The sequence below is a fragment of the Pocillopora verrucosa genome, chromosome 14 (assembly GCF_036669915.1).
Source record: "Pocillopora verrucosa isolate sample1 chromosome 14, ASM3666991v2, whole genome shotgun sequence".
Taxonomy (NCBI): Eukaryota; Metazoa; Cnidaria; class Anthozoa; order Scleractinia; family Pocilloporidae; genus Pocillopora; species Pocillopora verrucosa.
In genome coordinates, this window is record NC_089325.1 from 2,278,028 (window position 1) to 2,299,686 (window position 21,659).

The following is a 21,659-nucleotide window of genomic DNA, read 5'->3' on the forward strand; positions in this document are numbered from 1 at the left end:
TCTCTGCAAAGTGTTGTTTTTCGATTACCATTTTATCTTGTTTCTGCTCACAAATAATGTGATCATTGAAACTTAAACATTTGGTGCTGATTTTATGTCCATTTAGAATGAGACATAACTGATAGACGCCTAGAATGCCGTCTGAAGATGTTAGGAAAGACTTTATTGTCGCAACGACCGGCAATTATTTTGGTATCCAAAGTTCTGACAATGTTCTGGCTGAAGTTACTGCCTCGAAAGAGCTCAATGTTTTCCTGGATGATGGAAATTCGCCGGTTTTGGCTGCAAAATACGACGTCCATCAAGGAAAGAAAACGATCAATTTGTTAAACCATGTCGAACCCAGTGACACTGCTGAGAAGGTATTAGTGTTCTTCAAGCTTCGTCCGGAGGCCATTACACCAGACAATGTCCACGAAAATGTTTTCGTCTCTTCGATGCTTTCCTCGCCGGTGAACACCTTGTATCATACCGTGCAGAAATTATTTGCTCCTTTGCTGCTAAAGGATGAAAAATGGAGCCGAAATTTTGACCCGAAATTGCAGAGTTTGTTGAGCGAACTCGAAGCTGGGCTAGGAAGTGTAGTACGTAAACAGGACAGCTCATCTTCGCGAGCAGCTAATGTGGGCGATGAAGAAAACCTCGGTGGTATTTTGACTCCTCAAGACGAGTTTCAATACTGGTCAGACGCAGCAGTATCAGGCTATGATCTGTCTGAGAGGGAAAGAGCGTCTTTTTTCCAAGAAACTTTTCAGAAAGGTAAGCCGCCATCTTAAAAATAAATGATTTGCTTATATTGTCGTCCATAGCAACTGATGCAGGTCGGACGCGATAATTTTCCCCGTTAACTGATACAAGAAGAGATGTCTCAGATTGAAACAGTAATTTTCCTTACGGCTTTACTGACAAGTGTTCATGATTTGTTTTCGTTATATAAATACAGTTAACTTATGTGTTACAAGGACAAGGTGAAATAAGCAACACCATTTTGAATCATGGTTTTCATAGGTTGCTATTTGGCTGAGTCACGCATATTTTCAAAGACATTTCCCTCACTCATCCGTCAATCCTCAAAATTTTTAAGAAAAGAAACCTTTTATTTTTTTCTTATTGTAATGGAGAAAGAAAACTCCTTTTTTCCATAATTAAGTTTAAAATGTGCTCTAGTGTGGAAATATATTTAAATGGTAAATTGGGAAAAAAAATATTTCGATATACAGGGTTCTTGGTACATTTCGAGATAGGCTAGTATTCCTTAAAGGTAACTATCGATAAGTGTCAACCCATTTGCTCCTGGGAGTCAGAACTGAGGAAAATTTTCTTTTTATATTAATGGCAACATCAATTTCAAGCAGAAAGGCATGAGAACAGAAAAAAATGGTTTGATGTAGCACTTAGTTTCCAAACTAAAAGTATAAGAAATATATAGCAAACAGGGCACAAATTTCATATTTTGATCTTTGGATGGGAGTGAGGGGGATGAGTTTTAACATCAGTCATGTGATTTTCATTTTTGCTTTCTTCACATGACAAGTGTCAAATTTTACCAGAATCTGATGGCAAAGGAGATCAAAGTGTCTTATACTAAAATTATGACCAAACCTTTTATTGATATTACAGGAAATGTCTCTCAAGACTTTTCCAATCTTGATGCATTGGATCTTGATGAGACTCTAGAACTTCTGGAGTCTGCCCAAGATTCTCTAGATGAGATTTGGAAACAAGAAGACCATAAGCCTTACCTTGAGGCACGCATGAAACATCTCCTTGATGTTATGGCAGGGGCCTTGGGTCGTTATGTTCAACGTAAACTTGGAATGCTTGACATCTGGCATGACTCATTTCAGCAAGTGAAAGATTCCATGCGCAAGGGGATTACAGTTTGTGAAAGGTGGGTGTCCACCTGCAGTGAGACACTCACATCGCAGTATTGGAAAAGGTTTCCTCCTCACCCATGGAGAGGTGAAAAATTTGTTCCTGAAAATTTGTCACAGCTTGCAGCAAGGCTAGAAGAGGTAACTGATTCAGTAAATACTTTGAAAAGATTTAATCTAATCCAACACTGAAATGTTCATAATATTCAATTAACAAATTTTAGTTTTGAAGTACATAGTTTACCTAATTTTGCATATTTTTGTATTTTGGCATTCCCTTAAAGATGCCATTTTTTTCAAATCCTCTTGTCTATTTGTCTTTATTTTTTTTCTCAAGGTTCTTACACTGAGAACAGTTCATGAACAGCTTGTCAGATTGCTGTCAACTTCAGAGAGGCAGCAGTTGCGAACATCAGAAGCCTTTCTTCCTTTCTCGGGACTAAATCCACTGCACCACAACCCCTACACAGAACCTCTGTGGAGGGCAGCTGTGGTACAGTACGAGAGGGGAATGGCTCCTGCTGAGCAGAAAATAGCTGGAAAGCTGCGACAGCAGCTCAGTAACTTGTCTGCAATGAAGTCACATCAGGTAAGTTTTATAGAATTTTGTCTTGTGTACAATGAACCAATTTAATCAAAATGGAACCAGCCAACTGTTAATGACAAATCATGGAATGTTTCTAATTAATCAGTAGTTGGATGTAAGGGATAGAAAAAAGAAATCATTCAGCATTTTGAAAGGTGCATGTCCAGAAAATTTGTAGGTGCTGAACTCAAAAACTTAATTCTTAATTATTGTATTTTTATTTTTTATGACACAGTATAATTTTGGTTGGTGTTTTTATTAATCACAATTTACTTTTTTTTCCTAGCTTTTGAGAGAATTTCAGAGATATCAAGAGCTTGTGAAAAGGCCAAGTATCCGGAAAGAATTGGCTCCTGAAAGGTGAGCTGGTTGGATAAGGTTACAGACCGCTCAAATATATGTTAAGTGACCCATTAAGTGACCCATTTTCATATGCTTAGATGCAAGGTAGTGAGACAGGCATATACAATTTTTATGCACCCATAGACAAAAAAAATGTGCGACTTATGTACCCTTGTTATTAAAGGCTACAAGTTTCCTTTGAGTTGCATTGTTGTGTAAAACAAAGAACCTTTGGGTTTGGAAAAGTGATAAGTTGACAACGGAAATATTTCATAATAAAAAGGCTGTTATGTTACACACAAACACGTTGCATGGCTTTGCAAAGTCATTGAATTACAAGTGATAGCAGTAGATTTGCTGGATTATATTTATGAATAAATTATGTCTACCTTAATAATAATAACTTTATTTGTATAGCGGTATATACAAAAGCTCTATATCGCTTTGAAATTCTTTTCTCAAGTCGAGTGCTAACAATTTTCCTATCCATATCACCCAAATTTTAAAAACATCTGGGCCCAGTTGTTCAAACAGTGGATAACACTATCCAATGGATAAAATCACTATCCAGCAGACAACTGTTAAGAAAATGTATTGCACTATCCACTGAATAGTGTAATACATTTGAACAACTAGGGCCTGGCGACCACCAGATATTACCAAAGGCAGCTGAAGAAACATTCAGATCATTTACATTACATGAGCAAATGTGCACCTACACACCCCCCCCCCCCAACCTAAGAACAGTTGACTGATGACAGGGTAGGGTTAATTTTGGGCTAGGGGAGGGGTAGGTGCAGGTTCTTTATGGTAAGAGTAGACTTGACCTGGGGACTAACAGATTGCTGGTCGGATGCTCTCATCTCTTGGCCAGGCTGCCTCCAGATATATATATTTGATGTGTGCTTTTCTTCCTTTTTACTTACATCTTGTTTTAGAGAAACACTGCTTGGTCAGTTGACAGTGTATGTGAAGGGCATTCGGGATGACTTCATTTCAAAGACTCAGAATTCTTACTCAGGTGGAAAGGATGGTGGTGGTCCCCCTCAGGGACGTAACATGCCTGAGATTGTCAATAACATTGTATGGGTCAGACAACTTGACTCTAAGGTGGGTAAACCAAGTCTTTGCTCCTGACGCACTTGTATGATCAGTGTTAGCAGAAGTTTATAGGAAAATTGTCTTTATAAGTCTTAGCTCTGACAGTGGCTTTCAAATTAATGTTCTTATAGTACCATATGTACCTTGTGCCACATTGTCTCACACGCATTTGTACATGTTCTCTGGAAGTATTGAGAAATGTGATGAATTATTCTGATGCAATTGTGATACAGCAGATCATGAGCCTTTATTTACTATTATAAACTTTTTTGATACAAATGTAATCAACTTTTCTTGTTGTGTAGAACATGCTGTGTGGGAATATGATGAAATAAGATTGGGATATTGCATATTTACTGTACAGAATACAATTTTGTACTTTTGGGATGGTATTAGTTTTCTAGTGTACAGTATTGTAATTTTGTAATTCCAGGTGAAAGAAACACTGAGCACTGCCGAGAGCCTATTGGGAGACTTGTCTGGGTTCAAAGGCTTTAAGAGAGAGGCAACTGAGCTGAGCGAGGAGTTAGGCTCATACTGCAAGGATCAGTTTGAGAGCTGGGTTAGTGAAATGATGACAGCTATTGATGATCCAAAACAACCTCTCAGGTAAACTAACAACGGTATTTCTCAAGGTTATTCTATGACAGGGTACTGCAAATCCTTCCCTCGCAGAATATTCATTCAGAGAAAAAGCAAGTCATGTATGAACAAAATAGAAGCTCCTGTAGTAGTTCTAGAGGTCACCAGGGAATAAGATTGTCTGAGCCATAATTCACTCCCCTATTTTTATTGGTATTATTGACTTGAAATAGATACGATGTTAAAAATACGATTTGGAGAAGGAAAATTGGAAAGCAGAAGTTGTACAGAAATGCTCGCGTGCACCGCGGCATTTAATACACGCTTGATGCGCGTCCAAAACTTACGCACTGCACGCGCGAATCGTGCACACTGCACGTCACGATATGCACCTATGTGTAATAAAAAATGCCCGTATATGAGAGTAACATGCGGGTAGGTTACACGAATCAGTCAAGTAGAACTTATTGAGGGCGCACATAATTCTTCAGTAGATTTTGGATCAGCATGAGCAAGTCACTGCACTTTGTTGCGTTTCTTGCAGATCGAAAATGCCTTCTTCACCCGCCCTCGGTACTCAATACATGCTTTCGTTACACATTTGCACCCTCAATTCGCCTCGGTTTGGTTCTTCTTAGGTTGAAATTTATCTGTTACAACCCAGATGGTGTGTTACAACCCAGACAAATAAAAAAAAAATTTGCTTTTGAAAGAACTCTGCTCGCCTGATTATTTATGTTCTGGATAGATTTTTGTCCAATCTTGTTCATACTAATTCTTTGTATATTTTTAACTCTTGCCAATAACTGGTCGGCTGTTGTTTTTGTAAAACTGTATTTTTAGCGAAGGGGAGTATGAGATACCTGTAACACCATGAGGGTGCATTTTTCTTTACACCTATTGCAAGATCAGGCATTCAGATGCATGTTTCTTCAATTACATGCATTGACCCCCATCAGAATGCAAGAGGTTTTTGTTGTGCAAATGAGAGAACTTAGAACTGAACAAGTTCTTTTCCCTTGAAGCTTACAGACTAGTGGTCGATTGATGGATCTGGACCAGAGGGATGGGAAGTTAAGAGTTCACTATGGTGATAGGCTTGTGACATTAATGCGAGAAGTTAGGCAGCTTTCTGCTCTGGGATTTGCTGTTCCAGCTAAAATTCAACAAACAGCAAGCATAGCCAATAAATTCTACAGACATGGCATGATCCTGAAACAGGTAAAGTGACATCGTGCTGAAGATTTTAAACAAGCCTGCGTGGAAGCCCTCATTATTATCAAGCGTTTTTCGCCCCCAGAAAAAGTAGGGGGTCTGCCCGGGGTCTAACAATGATAATGAGTCCAGACCCTCTCCCACACTCGTCTCAAACCTTCTTAAGGAGGGAGGGGTGAGAAACGCGCGTCTTGCAGCCGTAATGACGAGAGCCTGCTCGTACTGTAGGCTAAGCTTGGCCCGAAAAAGGGTGTTGTGCAAGAGACTTAAAAACTTTTTTAAAATTGTTTATTTCGTATCTAGTTTCGTGAGTAATCTTTAAGCTTGCCTTTTTGTAAAGCCTCTTGCTACCATATGATAAGGTTTTATTTACATGTAAGAGTTTCCCAGGCTCCCTTTTATGCGCTATTTTACCATCAGCATGCGGTTCACTTGTGGAAAAGCCTGTTATTCAAAGAGTCGAATGCGTTAGTGTGGGAAAATTAGATAAAATATTGTTGTGATTTACAGCAGCACTGGAAATTTTAATCGATTTCATCTTGAAATGATAGCTATAAGCACCTGTAACTAAATGAGTAACAGTCTGTAAAATAAAATGGTTCATACAGCTTTAGATTATTTAAAGTTTCATTTTCAGACTGATCTTTATCCTCCAGGTTGCTCATTTCTACAACACAATAGACCAGCAAATGATTCCAAGCCAGCAATCCATGATGTTGGACTCAGCTCTGTCATTTGAACGCCTGGTGAAGAATCCCAAGACAGGCTCTAAAGAGAGTGGTGGAAAAACCCAGGTGACTTGGGACAATCCACTGGAATTGGAGGCTTACATCGATAAACTTCAAGCTGCCGCCGACAAGTTGACATCAGAGAACAGGAGGCTACGCAAGTGTCATTATAACATCAGTGACAAGGTAGAATATTTGTTGTTTTCATGTAAATGTATGTTGAAGTATAGTTATACTGTATTTATTTCATCTTTCTCTGCTCCCTCTCCATCTCTTTTACCCTGAAAAAAGCCAAAACACAGAAGCAACATAGACAGCAGCATCTAATCGTGTGAAAAATAAATCGCACAAAACATCCCTAGCTTCACATCTCGAAATCCTCGAAACGTGACCAAAAAAATTTTCACGAAAACCCTGAATAAATTCTTGAACGGCCCTGAATGTCTGGAAACTTGACTCCCGTCTCAATCCTCAAGGTTTTCGAGAGTGAAAGGTTGGGAATCGTGGATCGAGGATCGAGGATCGAGGATCGAGGATCGAGGATCGAGGATCGAGAATGGTAGATCGAGTTTCGAGAGACTCTCAACTCACATTCGAGCAATTCCGCACTCTTAGTCGCTTCAGTTTGTTAAAACATGCATGGGATAAGCATAAGTAGGTATAAGACTCTGGCTTTTAGGACTAAAATTCTTAGGTTCCTGGATGTTGTGCACATTCATTAACATGAACAACGTTCCTTATCTCATGTCGAAGGTTGTGAATTTAATGAGCATCGATCTGCTCAGACAGCAACCCCGCTGGAAAGAAGCTCTTGTGTCCTTAAGAGAGATGATGACATCCCTTGTCCAGCAGGTACTGTTTTGTTTTTTGTTTTTTGTTTTTTAACAATGTTATGCTTGTAGTTTAAATGGTAGGGTCATCTACAGTGATAGCTGTCACGGCACCATATGACTTCAACCACATGTACCCTAAATCCTCTACCCTAAGTCTCCATCAAGAGATTCAAATTGTTTAAGATACTCCTTTCCCCCGGTTCACTAATTCCTAATCAAAACAGTGGACAGATCAAGTGTCAAGTGTGGTGTGGTCATTCATTTGGGCTAAGTAGGGTTTAAAATATACTTGTATTTAAAGGCCTGCAATATTTTCCGTTTTCTGCATGTCTGGGTGTCCATGCTATTTAGTTCCATGGATGGATAGGACTAATACATGTAAATGCACACTTATTGGTTCCGGCAGTGTTAAAAACAGCTTTAGGGGTGGTGTGGCAGTGGGGAAGTTGTGGAACACTTCGAATTACCTTGTTTTTTTTAAAAGGGGTTTAAAGCAGACAACATGAAGACCTGGAAGATGCACTGGGATCGTCAGCTGTACAAGACTTTAGAACATCAGTATCAGATGGGACTTGAGGCCCTGAACGAGAATCTGCCAGAGATAAAAGTTGAACTGGTCTTTAGGTTGGTAGATATTCAAAACCCTAAGCCCTCTGATCCTATGACGAAACCTTTTACTCCCGGAAGCGACTCATAAGTAAATTCTCCTCGTAATATCGATCAAAATGTTTAAGCCAAAGTTGGCGAGAAGAAAGCCAGATATCAACGAGGGGATTTTCGGTTTGTTTTCACACAGATTTCTTTGAGTTTAAAATATGAAACAACAATATTGAAAACAAAAGCTACAAAAATTTAAGGGCATGTAGAGAGCATTGACACAGAGATCTTAATAACACCTAGAAAGCTGACTACTTTCGGAAGTGGGTAGATTTGTAGTCTTCTTCTGGTGGTTCGCTCGAAGAATATCACATTCATTATTTTATACTGCTTTTCCTCCAATTGTAGACAGCAAAAGCTACAATTCCGTCCTCCACTGGAAGAAATCCGAGCCAAGTATTACAGAGAAATGAGAAAATTTATTTCTATTCCAAACCATTTCCGAGGAGTCGGTGAAGACAACAGTATCTACCCAATCATGATTGATCAAAACTCTGCAGGTTTTACAACTGTCTACAAGAAAGCAGAGGATCTCTTCAGGCGTCTAGTGGAAGTACAGGATCAGTTTAAGGACTGGGTAGTATTGGGGACTGTGGATCTTGAGAAGCTGATTGAGACTCACTTGCAGACTGTTCCAGACTGGGAGAGGAACTTCAAAGCCATAAAGACTAAGGGGAGAGAAGCTGAAAAACTACCTTTGTGAGTTGTTGCTAATTCTCAAAAGCCTGAATATATCGCTGCTACCCATAACTCGAGTATCTGGTGCACTTTTCGTCGGTAGTTTTTGTTGGAGAAAAACCTCAATGTTTGCAAATATTGTTTATTTTAGGGGGTCAGGATCGACCGTTATTATTTTATTTCAGGGAAGGGTTAACTATTGTACATGTAGGAATACAATGGTTGATACTTTGTAAATTTGTGAGAATGTCATGCACATTGTATATTAAGAATTACGTAAGTATCTGTAATTTTTTCCTTAGCATAAGGGAATCTGGTTTGCTCCTCCAATTACGGTTTTTTTATTTCGCTAATGAAGTCTGTGCAATCAGATCAAAACAGTCAGAAAGTGGAGGAGCATAACGTGTGCACTGTTGGCCTCTAATCGTTAAATAACTATGCAATGGTTAAGACATTTTCCCACTCCTTCAGTTTATGAGTTTGCAAAACTTGATGCACGGTTACTTCTATATCAAGAGGATCATAAATGATGTATTTTTCATCAAGTCAATCCAAAATTCGCGATTCTTCTATATGAAATCATTCTTTTTGTTCCGGACAGGAATATAAAGGTTGACTGCATCAGTGTTTCTACTTCACCTGTCAAGTCAACAATCGACGACCTCATACAGCAGTTATTTGATGCGCTGTTGACGTCTCTGCGGCGCTCCATAACAAATGAAGTGCAGATCATTGACACCTTTTTGACATCTGCCACGGAAGCTCTATCATCCAGGCCACAAACTGTTGAGGAGATAGGAGAGGCCAATGCCAAACATGCAGAACTGGCCACAGAGAAATTAAAGGCATGTCTTTGAACTTGTAAGGTGTTGTTATTTTCGTTAAAAAGCGAGAGATCGTGCACTTTAAAAATGGCTCGTGTTCGCAACACACATAATTCACTTAAACCACTATTTGAAGCCTCTCGGTTGTTTAACCCTTCACATTCCTCTCTATAAATTTTCTTTGGTACGGACAGAGAGATGTTATTGTTTTGGAGTGATACTGTAAGAAGAAATCTGATACTAGTAACTTTTAGGGTTTATGGTGTTGATGCTTGGAATGTGCAACTATTGCCCCCAAGATCACCTGCTTGTCTACATGCAAAATTTCTTCCTTCAGAAACAGCTGACTTTGATCGATTTTCTGTCAGAACAAAACATATACCATAGTATAGGCATCATGCAGTAACTTTCCTGATTATCTGTAGGTTTTCCCATTATTTGAAAAAGCTGAATCCAAGAACAAGTTGTTGCGTTCAGTTGCTGGCGGAGGGGTGGATCAGATTGGCCAGCTGCAGGCGAGGTGGGACAAGTTTGAAATGATGATGGAGAGTCATGAACTGATGGTTAAAGAACAGGTTAGTAAATGCAACTTGACCAGCACGCTATGAATAGTCGCCACTGATTTTCGAAAGTAACCTATATAGCAATTTTTCAATGGTAAAACCTAAAAATGCTCCTTCTCTCTTACTCCAATGTTCTCGACGTTGAGTACCTATGCATGCAAAACTTTTCTGGAAGTGAATTTCTGATGCGGTGAATGCTGTGGAGTGGTTAAGACACTTGACATACGAAGTATCGATTGCATAAAGTGCAGCTTTAGGTTTTGAGCGTCCTAAATATTTTTTTTTGTGTGCGTGAAAAACAAAAATACTGTCAACTCAGAGGGCAGCACAAAACATCAGCTTGATGAGATAGAGAAGTGGATGGCAGGCAATACTGTACAAAGAAAGTACTAGGGTGGCTGAGGGTGGGGAAGGTTAAAATGAATTCCAAACAACGAACAGTCTCAGTCTGTCGAGCTATAAAGTTTGCAAGATGCAGGGACCGTTGTCGGTACCAAGCTTTGAAATGATCTTTTGACAGGTGGAGGTGATGAAGAGCAATGTCGAGTCAAGGGTGCAGGCCTTCCAACAAGAACTGGACAAATTCAGTGCCCGCTGGCACCAACTGAAACCCCGTGACATCGATGAGTACAAGGACAAACAGTCGTGCCTGGCAGCAGTCAATTCAATCAATGAGAGAAAGGCAGAGTTTAGTGAACTGGAGGAAACGATGAAAAAGCTCATGTAAGGGCACAGATACATGTAGTTCAGTAACTTGGAGATAGCGTAGACAATCGTATTCATATAAAACTTGTTGAATGGATCTGTATTACTTAAATGAGATTTTGATAGATCGCCTAAGTCACGGATTTAAACGTGATTATGTGGTTTAGAAACCCTTTAATTCAACTATGTGCACTCGAAGTCTTCCTTTGAAAAACAAATCATGGCAATCTATAGGAAGTAAAAGGGTAAAGTTCCTTTAACTCTAATTCAAATCCTGAGTCGTGAAAGCTTTGACAAGTTTTTTTTTAGCCTTATTTCCCCACCATCGCTGGTTCGCTCACTAGATGTACTTTTTTTCGTGGCTTCTTTTGTCGTCGATTCCCTGCTAGCTACCAACTTTTGATCGACTTAGTGCAGAGCTGTAAGGTTTGCAGTGAACAAATGAGATAACCTTAATTTTTCAGCTTTGAATGTCAGCACTTTGGCGTTGCTGAGCCTCAGTTTACGGCAGCAGAAGAACTCAAAGTCGATATCTCTCAACATGAAGCAATGTGGGGACTGTATGAAGAGTTCAGTAACGGATTGGAGGAGCTGGCTAAGGAAGACTGGATATCATTCAGGTAAATTATACTGCAATAGGCTATGGTAGGTTGTCGAGAGATCTTCGGCACATGAAATTTGAAGAAAAACTCCAATAGTGCGTCGTTAAGTTATAAGATAATGAAGCCGTTCATGACCTTCAATGAATGCGTCTCAAAGACAGTCGACTGGGAGGTGGACCTTAATGAAACTATCCGAAGAACTGAAAAAAGTAATCGTCCAAATCAGGTTAGTTGGCGGCTACGATTCAGTACAAATCAATGTTTCGTTGCACAGTGAAACAAAAAAAAAACGTGAAACTAGTAGTTGACAATATTAAATAGCAATGCCAATATGTTTGAGCTGCGTTGAAAATATTAGATAAAGTGTTTCCCCTTCCTACAATGCAATTTGGCATGAGTGTAGACAGAAGGAATGACGATTACTGCAATCTTTCTGTACAGGGGTCATCTCTATAGATTTGATGACTTTTTGACGGCTTGGTCCGAGAAACTAAGAGCTAAGGAACCAACAAGTATGACTGTGAGACTGCAGAAAGATGTCGACAAATACAAGGTTAAGACTGATCCAGTGACTTAGTTGTCGTTGTAATGTACAGAAGTTTTAAAAACAGTGTAAGGCTTAAGAAATCGCCTGAGCAGGAAAACAAAAAGTCGACGTTTTGAACATGAGCCCTGCAGTAGAGGACTCCTTTGTTACATGCCACTGGTTGTAGCTAGAGAGAATCATTCTGTCTTGCTCCGAAACGGAGCAAACGCTTTATAGCTTGTGAGGGGTACGAATCCTTTTCAGGGAGTGAAAAGCGAAGTGATCGCAAAGCTAAACATCACAGGGAACTGGTGAAAAGTTGGCAAGATACAAGTGGCATGAGAAACGCGAATTGGGTCATTGTTAAATGTGTTGGGTTGGAGGGCATGGCGCAAATTTTCAAGATCAATTATTCTGCGTGGTAAAGTTAGGATATTGCATTGGAGTACTATCAATTGAAATACGTTCAAATACTCTATAATTAGATGTTCTAGTGTATTGAAATACGATAATTCCGATTGTAGTGAGAAGACTTCAATGTGTTCTCCTTTTCTTTAGAATATTGTTCCTCTTCTAAAGTATGTCCGTGGAGAGGCGTTATCTCCTGACCACTGGTTAGAGCTTTTCAGGCTTCTGAAGATGCCCAGAGGTACCATCTTGGAGAAGCTGACATTTGGAGATGTTCTCGAGAGTGCTGATCAAATCATTGCACACGCTGATGCTCTTAAGGTGAGATTAAGGTCACCTTAACTGGGTAAATACCAACAACAGCCAACAGCCAACGACGGCTCGTTACTGACCTACGCACAACCGCGTGATCAACGTCAATTAAGTCCTGTCGATATCATGGTTAAGTGAGCTGTTTTCCCTCAAAGGCTAGGAAGTGACGTTTATGATAAGTCTTTTCTTTTGACAGGAACTAAACAGTCGGGCTCAAGGAGAAGTTTCAATCAGGGAAGCCCTTAGAGAATTGGAACTGTGGGGTGCTGGTGCTGTATTCTCTCTCACGTCATACGTAGACTCACACAGCAAAGAATTATCCATCATCAAGGACTGGAAAGATCTGGTCAATCAGGTTAAAAAAAAATTCAATCTTGAATTCAATTTGCAATTGTACGCAATTTTTTCTTACAGCAATGTAATAGGGCCACTTTTACTCGGTGCAATTTTTACCTAGTAAGGCAGAGCGAGCATGCAGCTTTGTATGCTATTTTTTTATGTTAGCACCACCTCTCAATACTTGATAAGGTTTGATTCTTACTTTTTACATCATCTTGTTTCATTTCAAGGTTGGTGACAACCAATGCCTGCTGCAGTCATTAAAGGACTCTCCTTACTATAAAGGGTTTGAAGACAAAGCTTCCTTATGGGAAACCCGTTTAGCCGACCTTGATGAGTATCTTCACAACCTTAACCAAATCCAAAGAAAGTGGGTTTATCTGGAGCCCATTTTCGGCCGAGGAGCTCTCCCCAGAGAACAGGGAAGATTCAAGAGGGTGGATGATGATTTTAGGTTTGTTAAAGTTAATTTTTATTGAGATTATCGACATGAGTGAAAAGCAGATGTCTTAAAAATAAGATAACGGTGCCTTCAGAAAGGAGGCAATCGCGGGTCTTTTTTTTTTTTGGCTAATCTTTGTTTCGATATATGCAAATAAAATGCTTGGGATGGGTATTTGCTCACCTGCAAACTTATTAAAAAGCTGTGATTCTGGTTGTTGAGTTAATGTGCGTTAAACGTAGCAGAAGTAGACGTGCACACTTAGGCTTAATGAAAGAGAAAGAACGAATAAGTAATGGAAATTTACTCGGGCCACGATATGTAAAATTGCTGCAGATATCGTCTTTACATGTTTGTGTGCATGAGGCGAATTTTGGTACATGTTGGTTGGTAGGTCTCAAAGTACCCATTTAACCGCAGTTGGGATAAACTTTTAAGAGTTCTCGCGTAATATTGATTTTTCTTTATCATTGCTTTTCCATTCTATTAAACATGAATTAAATTTTGAAAATGTTTTTGCTGTTCAGGGCCATAATGCACGACGTTTCAAATGACAACCGAGTGTTGTCACTTGTGGCTCAGTCAGGCATCAGAAACACTTTGGTTACACTCTTAGATCAGCTGCAGAGATGTCAGAAGTCTCTTAATGAATTTCTTGAGGTAAGAATTGTATTTCTATAGATTTTCATTGTGCTTTTGGTACAGAGAAATGGGCAGAATAGATCTAATTTCTGAAGAAGGTTGTATCAAGTACCCGTTGAGTAAAGGGTCCGCTCTCATTTTCGCTATAAGCTATTGTGTCATTTCTTTTTATACCACGCACTTTGACGTTCTCTTTGGCAATTAGCCTTTTCACCTTCCAAAGTGATCACATGCCATTTCTCCGTACAACAGTTGATAAGAATAAGGTTATCTTATCTGCTAGAGTAAAGTAGTACATGTATCTTGATTCAAGGTACCACTTACCTACAGTAACTATTAATTAGGAGTTGTTGAGTAACAAGAGAGCGGAATCGCTTATAAGATAAGTTTCATCAGCAATGGAAGCCTAATGGCTAAACTCATTCATACCTTGAAAAACAGAACAGAGAAATTAAACTAACGCGATATCTCGTTAAAAATAACGACGGATTTCAACGAGTGTCGTTCACATTGAGTAATAATTTTTCACACAGGAAAAGCGCGCGCTCTTCCCACGGTTTTATTTCATCGGTGATGACGATTTACTAGAGATTCTTGGTCAAGCTACCAACCCACTAGTGATTCAGTCGCACCTGAAGAAACTCTTCGCAGGGATACACAGTGTTGTGTTTGATGATGGATGTAAGACCATTATGGCCATGAAGTCCCTGGATGGGGAAGTTGTCCCTCTCAAGAGGCCAGTCACAATAACTCCAGAGGTTGAGGTGAGTAGTAGTGGTGTGGTTTCCAATGAGAGCTTGAGATAAGTTTTTTTATACTGAGTTTCGAAAGTAATGCAGGACTGCATTTTTTTTTTGCTACCCTTCAATGATTAGCCTGGTAACCTTTCGCCATCTCTTCAATAAATCAGATGCAAAACTAAAGCTAAACTGAAGTAAACACAGCAACTACTCAGAACACAGGTGAACGTCATTATTAGCTAATGAGAACTCAAGATAAAAACAGGCAAACTGTTTAAAGTGCAGGAATGCGCGAGTGATTATTTCGTGACAATTTGTAGTTTTGCATCTGTTTGCTTGTGTAGATGATGCGAGATTTTTTCTTATCACAATGCAATGCAAAAGTCTATATTACAAACTGTTTTAATTATCCTCCACCGTTGTTGTTGATGTTTTTTTTTTCATTGATAGGTTTGGCTCGGTGATCTTGCTACTGAAATGAAAGACACACTGAAAAAGCTGGTGGTTGATTGTTTAAATGCCAGCAGGAAAGGAGGATCGAGTGGTGGAGTTGACCCTTCCAAGTTCCCCTCACAGGTGTGGAAGTTTTTTTTCTATATTCTTACGCATCTAAGGTTCGGTTCATGGCTGGTGTGATGAGGCGTCTCGTGTCGGCAAGAAATGTTCTCCGTAAAGATATTTGATGATAGGAAGTAGCCGCCTTTAACTAGGCACTACTAAGACTTTAATCGTTCTTTTCCTGAGAAGATTTTATACACAGAATATGATTATTTCATGCGCTGTGTGTAATTTGAAGTTTTTCAGGAATTTATTTTTGGTCAGCAATTCTTCAGTTTTGACTTGAGTTGTCAGATAACGGTTTGTACAACAATTTTGCTAAGATATTCTTAGCAGTTATCAGTTATTGATAGTAGTATTATTATAATTGTTATTATCGTTATTATCTTATTTCGCACAGATACTTTGCCTTGCTGAACAAATTCAGTTCACAGACCGCTGCGAGGCGGCCATCAAAAGCAACTCCCTCCAAGAGTTTCAGATCGAGATGGAGTCCCAACTGGAATCTTACACAAACACTGAGATCGGAGGCGGGAACTCATCTGACTCGGAATCTCGTGTTTTGGAACTCAAGCTGAAGGCGCTGATCCTGGATACGATTCACGCCATTGACGTGGTACAGCAGTTGATCAAGCACGGAGTCAAGTCACTGGACGACTGGATTTGGCAGAAACAACTTAGATTTTATATGCAGAAACAAAGGGGTCTGTTGAGCAACGAAAGTTGTCATTGGTTCTCTCACAATTGTGGAACAAAGAAACTTCTGAGTCCCACACGAGGGATTGAATCCCACGCATTTGGCACTTCAATGCTCTACCACAGGACGCTCTTGTCACCGCTTATCCAAGCGGTATATAGGAAGCCTGTGGTATATGACCTAGAAATCGCCCTGCTTACCAGCGAGTTCTCTGTAGTTCAGTGGGGGACTCGGATGTTTTTCTTTTTCCCAAGCTAGTTAGCTAACAATTTACCATTTTTCTTTCTATGCTTACACATAAGAGTTTGATTAACTTTAGTTGCATGTCTTTTCTTATGCACGCGAAAGATAGGTAGGGCGGTTCGCAAACAAGGGAGACTGTTTCGGTTATGCCACGATATTTCGAGTCACTGTTTCTAGGATTTTCCTCGTGATAATTTTTGGATGAAAGGTTTAAGCTAGTATAGTAAGTTAAGAAATGATTGACGAAGTAACGGCTATCTTTAAATACGCTAAGTTTTGATAGCGAAAAAGAGATTTACAGAGACACTTGCGTTGTTTTCAATCTTCATATTCTTGATTTTTCCTTTTAGTTTGGTGGACTTATTGCACACATGATTCTTAGAGGTAATTTTGAATAATTATTTTACTTCACAGAAATCTGTTTGATTCGAATGTGTGATGCCGAATTCTACTACACTTACGAATATCAAGGAAATGCGGCCAAACTTGTGCACACTCCTCTCACGGACAAGTGTTACCTAACTCTCACCCAGGGCATGCACATGGGGCTTGGTGGAAACCCATATGGGCCGGCAGGAACCGGAAAGACTGAGTCAGTTAAAGCTCTGGGAGGCTTGTTTGGCCGGCAGGTTCTTGTTTTCAACTGTGATGAGGTAAGAAAGTCAAACGCTTCAGCGAATGACCAAGACAAAATTTCTCCTCACAAATCAACACAATATGAAGCAGGCGAGTGATGAGAATAAAGAAAAATATTAACCAAGGGATTTTTAGTTGATCCAATACCAAATTCTCAAAACTAAAATCACGAGAACTACAGTTTGTTTATCACAGACAGTAAGGAGAATTACTGATGAGATCTTGGGAGTTATAGGCTTAAGCCTCCTCGTGCAAGTGGGAGTTCTCTTAAGCTGAGTTTCAAGAGCATCTGAGCTGAAATCGATGCTGGCTGTAGTTAGAATCTTAACAAGAGAATCATTCAAATTTTACTCGTTCCATTATCGTGATAGATGTTTACCATTTATCTTACCTTAAAAAATGCATGCTTTCTGATGAGCAGAGTTCAATAATTACAGTGTAGTTGGTGCTTAGATTGATTTTGTTCCATGTCTTTGTTTTTGTAGTTTGCATTGTTTAATTGATAATTCAACTTGTACATTAAGGGTATTGATGTCAAATCCATGGGTCGTATCTTCATCGGGCTGGTGAAATGCGGAGCGTGGGGCTGTTTTGATGAGTTTAATCGTCTGGAGGAAGCCGTGTTGTCTGCTGTGTCTATGCAGATTCAGACCATACAAGCTGCGCTTAAGAGTAAACTGTCCTCCACTGAGCTGCTCGGGAGACAGGTACAGTATGTTTGGATTTGTAAAGCTGGATTTCTTCTACACTTGGGTGTTGAAGTGGATTTCATTTGGCTTGTTGTGTTTTTAGAGTTAATGCAACAGTTTTATCCAATTTATCGTTCTTTCACGACGTATTTATTTTTCAGTTGGAGCTCTCGTGGGCACTCTCCTTCGTGTTTACTCTTGTTCACTTGCTCTTTTTTTTCCTTTTCCGACGGTGCGGTCCGCCTACGCCAGCTTCAACTGTATTTTGTTCATTACTTTCATTTTATCTTCATCAGGAAATTTTCAAACCGAAATTACACCTAAGCGCAAGATGCGTCCTCTACACGGCGCACACCAGTAAAATGATGTAATCAATTGCCAAATATCGGTTGAAATGCGTTCTCTCTCTCTCTATGCATTATAATGTGTTAGCTCTTGGGGATAAACCTGATATAAAAGTATTTTTCCCAGCGTTTCCAACTTACCACACTAATCACACAATAAACTCTGTTTTTGCGAACTACAAGGTCGCAAATATATAACGTCTACTTTATCTATTTTTCACCGGTAATGCTTAAAGCAATTTACATGATCTTTACTTCAGGTTTTCTTCATTGTAGGTTGAGTTAGATCCTAATTCAGGGATCTTCATCACTCTAAACCCGGCGGGTAAAGGCTACGGGGGACGTCAGAAACTTCCAGATAATCTGAAGCAGTTATTCCGTCCTGTGGCCATGTCTCGACCCGACAACGAACTGATTGCTGAAGTAATCATGTTCTCAGAAGGGTTTAAGGAAGCCAAGAGCTTAGGGAGGAAACTGGTGGCCATTTTCAATTTATCAAAGTATGATAGTACACTGATAAGTGTTTAATGTTGGACTTAATCCGGAAATGCATTGTGTTTTCTTCGCTTCGCCCTGTGATTGGTCTGGAAAACTCGTGCTACCCTCTTACTGAGCCAGATAAAAAACTAAAACCAATGGCGGCTTGCTCAGTCACGTGCTCGCACTGATATGCCTGTTTGCTTGCATTGACTTTAATTTTAATTTAGTAATTCTGTTACTTCCTGTTTGTTCTGATGAACTCGAATGAGAGAAGTGGGAGAATTGACGATAACGTAATTCGAACTGAAAGAGTTTTTGTCCTTTGATTTTTCAGGGAACTTTTATCCCAACAGCAACATTATGATTGGGGGTTGCGTGCACTTAAGACTGTTCTGAGGGGATGCGGAAACCTGTTACAGTCGCACAAACTGACGAACGGGAAAGGTAGGGCTGAGTACACCCCGAACAGAGGCTAAGGAAAATAGAACAATTGTAATCACTTGTTTAGTTACTTTTTATGTTCCTCCTTGTAATTTCATTTTTAAGAGGAAACAGAGCTTCGGACCCGGGTATAAATTTCAATTTTTCAGTAAGGACAAATGTGAAGCTCCATTAACGCGGTCTCAGAATCTTTCTCTTTTGCAAAAGCTTGACTGAAAGGAAGTAAGACTAATTGTTGTTAACACGATTCGTGCGCTAAAGGATATTCGTGCTCAAGAATGTATCCTTCCTCAAAGAAACTAGCCGCACTTAGCGATGGCAAAGTAAAACTACCACCCCAGCAAAGTATTTTTGGAAGATAGTTAAAAGTCACTGCATTTCCCAGGAATGCGGCGATGGAGAGAAATGTGCAGGGCGACCAAAAATACAGCTGACTGTATCCAAATGCGGTGGCAGTTACGCTCTAAGTGTCTCCATCTCTTCCGATTACGTGCAGCATTTTTTCATTAGTAGCATTAGGTTATTAACATTACAGAAGTTTTGTGTCTGGGCGGATATGCATTCGATAATACAATCAGCTGATTTTTTATCTAAACAGCCCTCCGTGAACCAGCAAAGAACACGACATCCTTAAAATCAGACCTATTCCTCATTTTTATTCCATTCAGAGAAACGTATGGTGATGAAATGAGCTTCATTATTCATGAAAATACCACAAACTGATGCCAGCGTTTACAACGGTGCTCTCAAGTTATCAGTTTCAATTTTTGTTTTGATATTGTTTGTGTGAAACATTGTAGTGTATTTTGCTGTGGGTTTAAAATGATTGAGAGGTTCTTTATACGTGTAGTTCAAAAAGTCTCTTGAAATTGCCTTGAAAACTGCTTTGACCTTACTTGTTGCTCACTTTTAGTGGTACAAATTATACTTGCTCCTGTGTTGAATGTTTTTACAAACTTCAAATATACAATGAAACATAAACCGCAGTATGTTGTCGTCGAATGAAAATTTGTCGATCCGCATACACCACACAATCTGAAATGTTCTTAGAATGCAAATGACAATGCCTGCCATTAAACGACTTTTTATTCATTACAATCATAACAAGATGTTGAATATTATGATATTGATATATTCTTTCTTCAAAATGTTTGCATCAATTTTTTTAACTGCTTATTTGGAATTTTTTCTTGATTTGCTGTTTATATTTTTTTTCCGATTGACGTTAACTTGCGTGTTGTCATAAACTTCGAAACTCGTATTGATTTGTCGATTGATTCGTTTAATTAATTCGTCCTGCTGTAACAAAATTGACCTCGTATCGTAAAACCTACCAACACAAGTCTTCGCTTCGAAAAAGGACTGATCAAAGTCTAATGTACATGCGATTATTCTTGTTAAATTTCACGTGTCCATCAATCAACAAATTACTGTACAAACAAAACAAGTATCTGGTTTCAAAAGGTAACGAAATTTTTCTTGTGTGGGGCGTCTCCATGTTTCCGACACATGTTCCGTTGCAATCGATGATACCCTAGTTTGTAAAAACATCTGCGTTGGGTGTACTAGAATTGCCTTTAATGTCTCTCAGCCTTTATCTGTCAGAAGTGATCTACTGAGGATGTTACTTCTTAAAATTTTCAATACATTCCATATTAAATGTGTGATAATAATGGACATTGCAAAGTGTTCTGCAAGAGATGCGAAGGAGCGACGAAATTCTGTCCCGCTAACTTAGTTGGAATTCGAACACTGAGCCATTTCTTCCCTGTAGACAGCGCACGAGTTCAATTTGGCTCACGGCAGTTACACAACTGTCTGATCGCGTCCTTCATTGCTTGTTTTACATCTCTGATCTTCCAGCAGTAAAGAATTGGGTTCAGCGACGAGTTAAGGTAAACAAGCGACAAGAAAGTGTACTCAAACATTTCAGGAATAACGGCTGGTTCTTTTATGAACATCATGAAATACACGCTAAAGGGAAGATAGCAGGCAAATAATCCTAGCTGTACCCATGCTATGGTGGAGACTGTTCTCTTGTATCGTGCTAAATTTAATGCGGTTGCTACGAAGCCGTTTGTCGCTGGATGTTGTTGAACATGGCCCTGTACATGCAGCAACTGGTATCGGAGACGAATATAGATCTTGATGTAAGAAAAGGCGGAGATAACGAGAGAAACCAACATCATGGCAAGGTATATGGATTGAGGTACTCGATCTATAACAAAAACCGAGCCGAGAAACGCAAAATTAAAAAACAAAAAAGAAACAAGAGCCGCTTGGACCCGCCTTAATGTAACAACTTGTCTGTATCTCAGCCCTAAATACAGTGCGAGAAGTCTATCCACACTTATTGCAGTTGCTGTCAGGAGAGATAGTCCACACAAGAAGCACATGGAGGTTATCTGAATAACGACCGATACGCTGAAGTTGAAATATGATTCGTGGCTCAGAAGATTATATACGAACAGCGGTTGTGAAATGAGTCCAACGCAAAGATCAGTAAACGCCAGACATCGAAACATCAGTTTTGTTGGAGGAAAAATCGAAGATACCTTACAAAAAGAAATTAGGATCAGAAAATTGCCAAGCGATGCAGTGATGGAGAAAAATAGGTTTAGTACAACGAGAGCCGCAACCACCTCTACTTGTAGCAGGGAGGTTTCCAATGAAAAGTTTCCCTCCATAGCAGTTTTATTCGTCATTTTCCAAGAGCGGTGTTAAGCTGGTTTGAAGCAAAGAAGGCGCGTCTAAAGTCTTCCAAGCGTGACCGCCTCATCTGATTATACGAAATTAACAGCGGATCCTTTACACTGATCTTTTTCTTCGCCGCGTTAATGGATATTTTATTATGTCGAGTAAATCAGCGACG

The 21,659-nt window shown here is 39.5% G+C and overlaps 2 protein-coding genes across 2 annotated transcripts in view; one reads left to right on the top strand and one right to left on the bottom strand.

Annotated features, from left to right (window-relative positions):
• Window positions 1–21,659, top strand: part of LOC131784321 (cytoplasmic dynein 2 heavy chain 1) — a 50,756-nt gene continuing 29,097 nt past the window's right edge. The window contains exons 1-27 of the mRNA XM_059101124.2: window positions 1–759; window positions 1,621–2,015; window positions 2,212–2,463; window positions 2,747–2,820; window positions 3,741–3,912; window positions 4,337–4,512; window positions 5,511–5,706; window positions 6,357–6,614; window positions 7,182–7,280; window positions 7,746–7,885; window positions 8,267–8,617; window positions 9,198–9,441; window positions 9,846–9,995; window positions 10,504–10,706; window positions 11,153–11,308; window positions 11,732–11,843; window positions 12,375–12,545; window positions 12,733–12,891; window positions 13,106–13,329; window positions 13,845–13,977; window positions 14,493–14,723; window positions 15,150–15,275; window positions 15,658–15,961; window positions 16,612–16,850; window positions 17,358–17,540; window positions 18,143–18,366; window positions 18,681–18,790. Of these exons, the coding sequence (XP_058957107.2) occupies window positions 135–759; window positions 1,621–2,015; window positions 2,212–2,463; window positions 2,747–2,820; window positions 3,741–3,912; window positions 4,337–4,512; window positions 5,511–5,706; window positions 6,357–6,614; window positions 7,182–7,280; window positions 7,746–7,885; window positions 8,267–8,617; window positions 9,198–9,441; window positions 9,846–9,995; window positions 10,504–10,706; window positions 11,153–11,308; window positions 11,732–11,843; window positions 12,375–12,545; window positions 12,733–12,891; window positions 13,106–13,329; window positions 13,845–13,977; window positions 14,493–14,723; window positions 15,150–15,275; window positions 15,658–15,961; window positions 16,612–16,850; window positions 17,358–17,540; window positions 18,143–18,366; window positions 18,681–18,790 (5,707 nt within the window). The 5' untranslated portion in view covers window positions 1–134. The remainder of the gene's footprint in view (window positions 760–1,620; window positions 2,016–2,211; window positions 2,464–2,746; window positions 2,821–3,740; window positions 3,913–4,336; window positions 4,513–5,510; window positions 5,707–6,356; window positions 6,615–7,181; window positions 7,281–7,745; window positions 7,886–8,266; window positions 8,618–9,197; window positions 9,442–9,845; window positions 9,996–10,503; window positions 10,707–11,152; window positions 11,309–11,731; window positions 11,844–12,374; window positions 12,546–12,732; window positions 12,892–13,105; window positions 13,330–13,844; window positions 13,978–14,492; window positions 14,724–15,149; window positions 15,276–15,657; window positions 15,962–16,611; window positions 16,851–17,357; window positions 17,541–18,142; window positions 18,367–18,680; window positions 18,791–21,659) is intronic.
• Window positions 20,148–21,501, bottom strand: LOC136278169 (adenosine receptor A3-like). Its single transcript, XM_066161564.1, has one exon. The coding sequence runs from the start codon at window positions 21,490–21,492 to the stop codon at window positions 20,575–20,577; it is 918 nt and encodes a 305-aa protein (XP_066017661.1). The 5' UTR covers window positions 21,493–21,501; the 3' UTR covers window positions 20,148–20,574.